Source organism: Mus pahari, chromosome 20 (assembly GCF_900095145.1).
Source record: "Mus pahari chromosome 20, PAHARI_EIJ_v1.1, whole genome shotgun sequence".
NCBI lineage: Eukaryota > Metazoa > Chordata > Mammalia > Rodentia > Muridae > Mus > Mus pahari.
The window spans coordinates 7,360,463-7,363,998 of NC_034609.1; the positions used below are offsets into that span (position 1 = coordinate 7,360,463).

General features: G+C 48.9%; 1 protein-coding gene across 2 annotated transcripts in view; it reads left to right on the forward strand.

The window, feature by feature from the left end:
• Positions 1-255: 255 nt before the first annotated feature.
• Positions 256-3,536, forward strand: part of Rnf150 (ring finger protein 150) — a 205,634-nt gene continuing 202,353 nt past the window's right edge. The window contains exon 1 of one of the 2 annotated variants that reach the window (XM_029532449.1): positions 256-762. In XM_029532449.1, the coding sequence (XP_029388309.1) occupies positions 282-762 (481 nt within the window). In that variant the 5' untranslated portion in view covers positions 256-281. The remainder of the gene's footprint in view (positions 763-3,536) is intronic. The other variant, XM_021220258.2, reaches the window with a different exon arrangement.

Consider the following 3,536-nt stretch of genomic DNA (forward strand, 5'->3'; position numbering starts at 1 on the left):
AAGTGCGCGGCGCCCGCTCCGCGTCCGCGCCGCGATCACCCGGGAAGCCCGATGCCAGCGCCGCGCTTCGGCTGAGAGAGGACAGGGCGGGTTTCTCCCGCTCGTCCCGGATCCGGTCTCCGCAGCGGCTGCGCGTCCCAGCCGGGACTCCGCCGACCAGGGAGTGAGGCGCAGCGACAGGAGAACCAGAGCGGCGGCCCGGGGTTGGCCCGGGCAGGGAAAGGAGGGACGGAGCGGGGGGGAGGGCGCAGGGGGCGGGGAGGGGACCCCGGAGGAGAGAGATGACAATGTCTCTCATCCAAGCGTGCCGCAGTCTGGCTCTCTCAACATGGCTGCTTTCCTTTTGTTTCGTGCATCTGCTCTGCCTGGACTTCACCGTGGCGGAGAAGGAGGAATGGTACACCGCCTTCGTGAACATCACCTATATGGAGCCCGAGGCCGGGGCCGCGGTGGCGGGCAGCGGTAGCGGCGCCGAGCTGCACACCGAGAAGAGCGAGTGCGGGCGATACGGGGAGCACTCGCCCAAGCAAGACGCGCGCGGCGAGGTGGTCATGGCCAGCTCGGCCCACGATCGCCTGGCTTGTGACCCTAATACCAAGTTCGCCGCGCCGGCCCACAGCAAGCACTGGATAGCCCTCATCCCCAAGGGCAACTGCACGTACAGGGATAAGATCCGGAACGCGTTCCTGCAGAACGCCTCCGCTGTGGTCATCTTCAACGTGGGCTCCAACACAAACGAGACCATCACCATGCCCCACGCAGGTGAGCAACCCCGGGGGTGCCTGGCGGACGTGGGGGAGGGGAGCCCGAGAAGCGTCTAGGGAGGTCTAGCACCGCCTCCGGGGCACCTCTGCCTGGGAAGTCCGTGCAGCACCAGAGACCAGTCTCTTGTGTATGAACCTATTAAGTTTTGCTGTGCGTCGCTTGGGGGACAGGTTACAAGCATGAGAGGTTTCTGTTTATTGGGAGAGTATCAGAGAGTCTGGTTCGGGAGATGGTTCACAGTGGTGGGGTGTCTTCTAGGAGAATTTGGGAAGTGAGGTTTGGGAAACAGGGCTGGGATATTGTTCTTGTTAGTGACTTGTCCCAGCACCTGTTTGGAACCGGAAGTTCTGATAACTCCCCTCTGCGCTTCATTGTGTGTATCAGATATACATACCTGGTGCAAGTGTTTGTGTATCAAGAGGCAGGTCAAGTTACCTGTCTGCAGCTGACCACCTGCAAACTGCTCTCTCTCACAAGTCAGGTTTCAGCCCTTCTCAGGAGCCCTTCCCCTTGCTGAGACCATAAGTAAATAATATTCAAAGTTCTGCCAGGGTTGTGATCTAGAGAGAGGGACTGACAGGGAGCATGGATGAAGCATTGCAATGCCCAACAAGTCAAGAATAGCCATAACGTTAGAATTACTTTCTACTGCTGTGTCTTTTGCCTGCCTGGTTTCAAGATGCACTTAAGAAAGACCTTTGTCAGTGACCACAGGGGCCAGGACTAAAAATAAGCATGGTTGCCCCAATTCAACACAGTCTATAAGCAGTGTTTTGGTGAGAGAAGTAACAGAAGCAACAAGACTATGTTATTCATATTTGCTAGCACAAGCCACTGGTTGTAGGAAACTGCCTTCTTTGAGCGCAAGCTTGTGCAGAGGTACCTGAGAGGTGGGTCCTTTTTTCCCCTCACAGCATTTCCTGCAAGCAGGATGTGGGAGAAATGACTGGAGTGTTGTTCTGGGCAGAGTCGTCCAATCAAAACAATTGTTGCAATTAAAGCCCAAGCTTCTAATAAGCAAAGAATTGGGATGGAACATGCAGATTGGCTGTACGTGCAGACCTATTTTCTTTAGAGACAGATCTCTCCTTCAAGCGTTCATAGCATCTATTAGTGAAATATACAATTCATTTGCCCAGAGTAACCAGCACCAGCTGTTGTAGTCAAGGGCATTTGTTAACTTTCTGGAAAACAAGTTGGGAGGCAAAATGAAAAACGAGCCAACAAACAGCATGGTTTTCATGAGGAGAAACTGTTACCTTCTTAGAAAACTTCTGACCCTGTAGGTTAGAGACATTTGCTGTATTTCCTTGAGCATGATTACTCTCCCAGGGAGAGGCCTGCACTCTGACCTTGAGTCACAGGGCCCCTGCTTAAACTTGATCTCCAAGGATATTTGCACTATGAAAGAGTATCCAAGTCATGTAAGGTATCTTTCAATTAACATTTAATATGGAAAATATAGATTCAGGGAGTGGGAAGTAGGGCATGCAGGAGTTATTCTGGGTTCCATAAATGTTTTTTTTTTCTCTGTGTGAGTGTGGAATCTTAAACTGAGCTTCTCTGGGCACAGCACAATAGTTATCTTTTGTTCCTGTCTAAGAAACTGCTTTCAGAACAGCAGACACACTGGATCAATTAATGGCTCACCAGTCTTGAAGAAAACTATAATTTGATTTTTGTTACACAAAGGATGCTTAAGGCATACTAAGAAGGAAAGGGTTGGTGATAGTCTAAAAGTTAATGTAATATTTCTCCATGCCAAAATAAAATAAAAGTTGTGTCTGCTGTTATCCTTGAGCTCCCTGGTATGCCTTGGACACATTCCCACATTAGTCAGAGGGGGAGACTTCTACAGGACTGTGATACATGTGACCAAGGTGAGCATATGAATTTCACTGTCAATCGATGTCCTACACTTTCTTCTAGGGCCTGAAGGCTCAACTTTCTCCTCATTAAATATGAGTCAGACTTGGGAATCCACTTAGGAAACCATATACAGGTTAGATGTTGATGGAATATGGTTATTTCGTGAGCTCAGATTGCAGGGCACTAGGGGACATGGTTGTGGCCTTTTTAATCCAGTCCCTGAGTTTAGAGGAAAAATCTAATATTTGTCATACTTCTCCATCAATGCCCTGATTTGAGAAGGCCTGGGTTTGGAATTTTGGAGCCTACATATAGTGTTTATCATCTGCTGGGCTAGAGCCCTAATCTACCCGACAGAAACAAATCCAACTAAATAAATTATTTCTCCCTCCTTCTCTCTCTTTCTCTCTCTCTCTTTCCCTCTTTCCCTCTCTCTCTTTCCCTCTCTCTCCCTCCCCTCTCTCCCCCTCCCTATTCCCCCTTTCTCTTACCCCCTCTCTCTCCTATGTGACTTCTTTCAGTTTTATCTTTTTCTAAATCCGTGGTTTTGAAAATCTGCCATATCTGCTCCCTCCCTCCCTCCCTCCTTCCCTCCTTCTCTTTCTCCCTCCCTCCTATCTCTATGTATTTGTCTCTTGTTCATGGAGTCTGGGTGAGTCCTTTAATATGTGGATTTGGTCTAGTTTCTCACATATACTCTTCCCATTGTTCACCATAGTTGTAATAAATGTCACTGATTACTATTTCATTTATTTTTACTGCCAAAAAGCATTCCACATTTTATTTATTGTCACTTGATGGGAACTGGATCATTTCTACTTTGGGGTTTTTATGAATGGTGCTGTTATGTACATTCTTATGCCTCTGTGTGTGTGTGTGTGTGTGTGTGTGTGTGTGTGTGT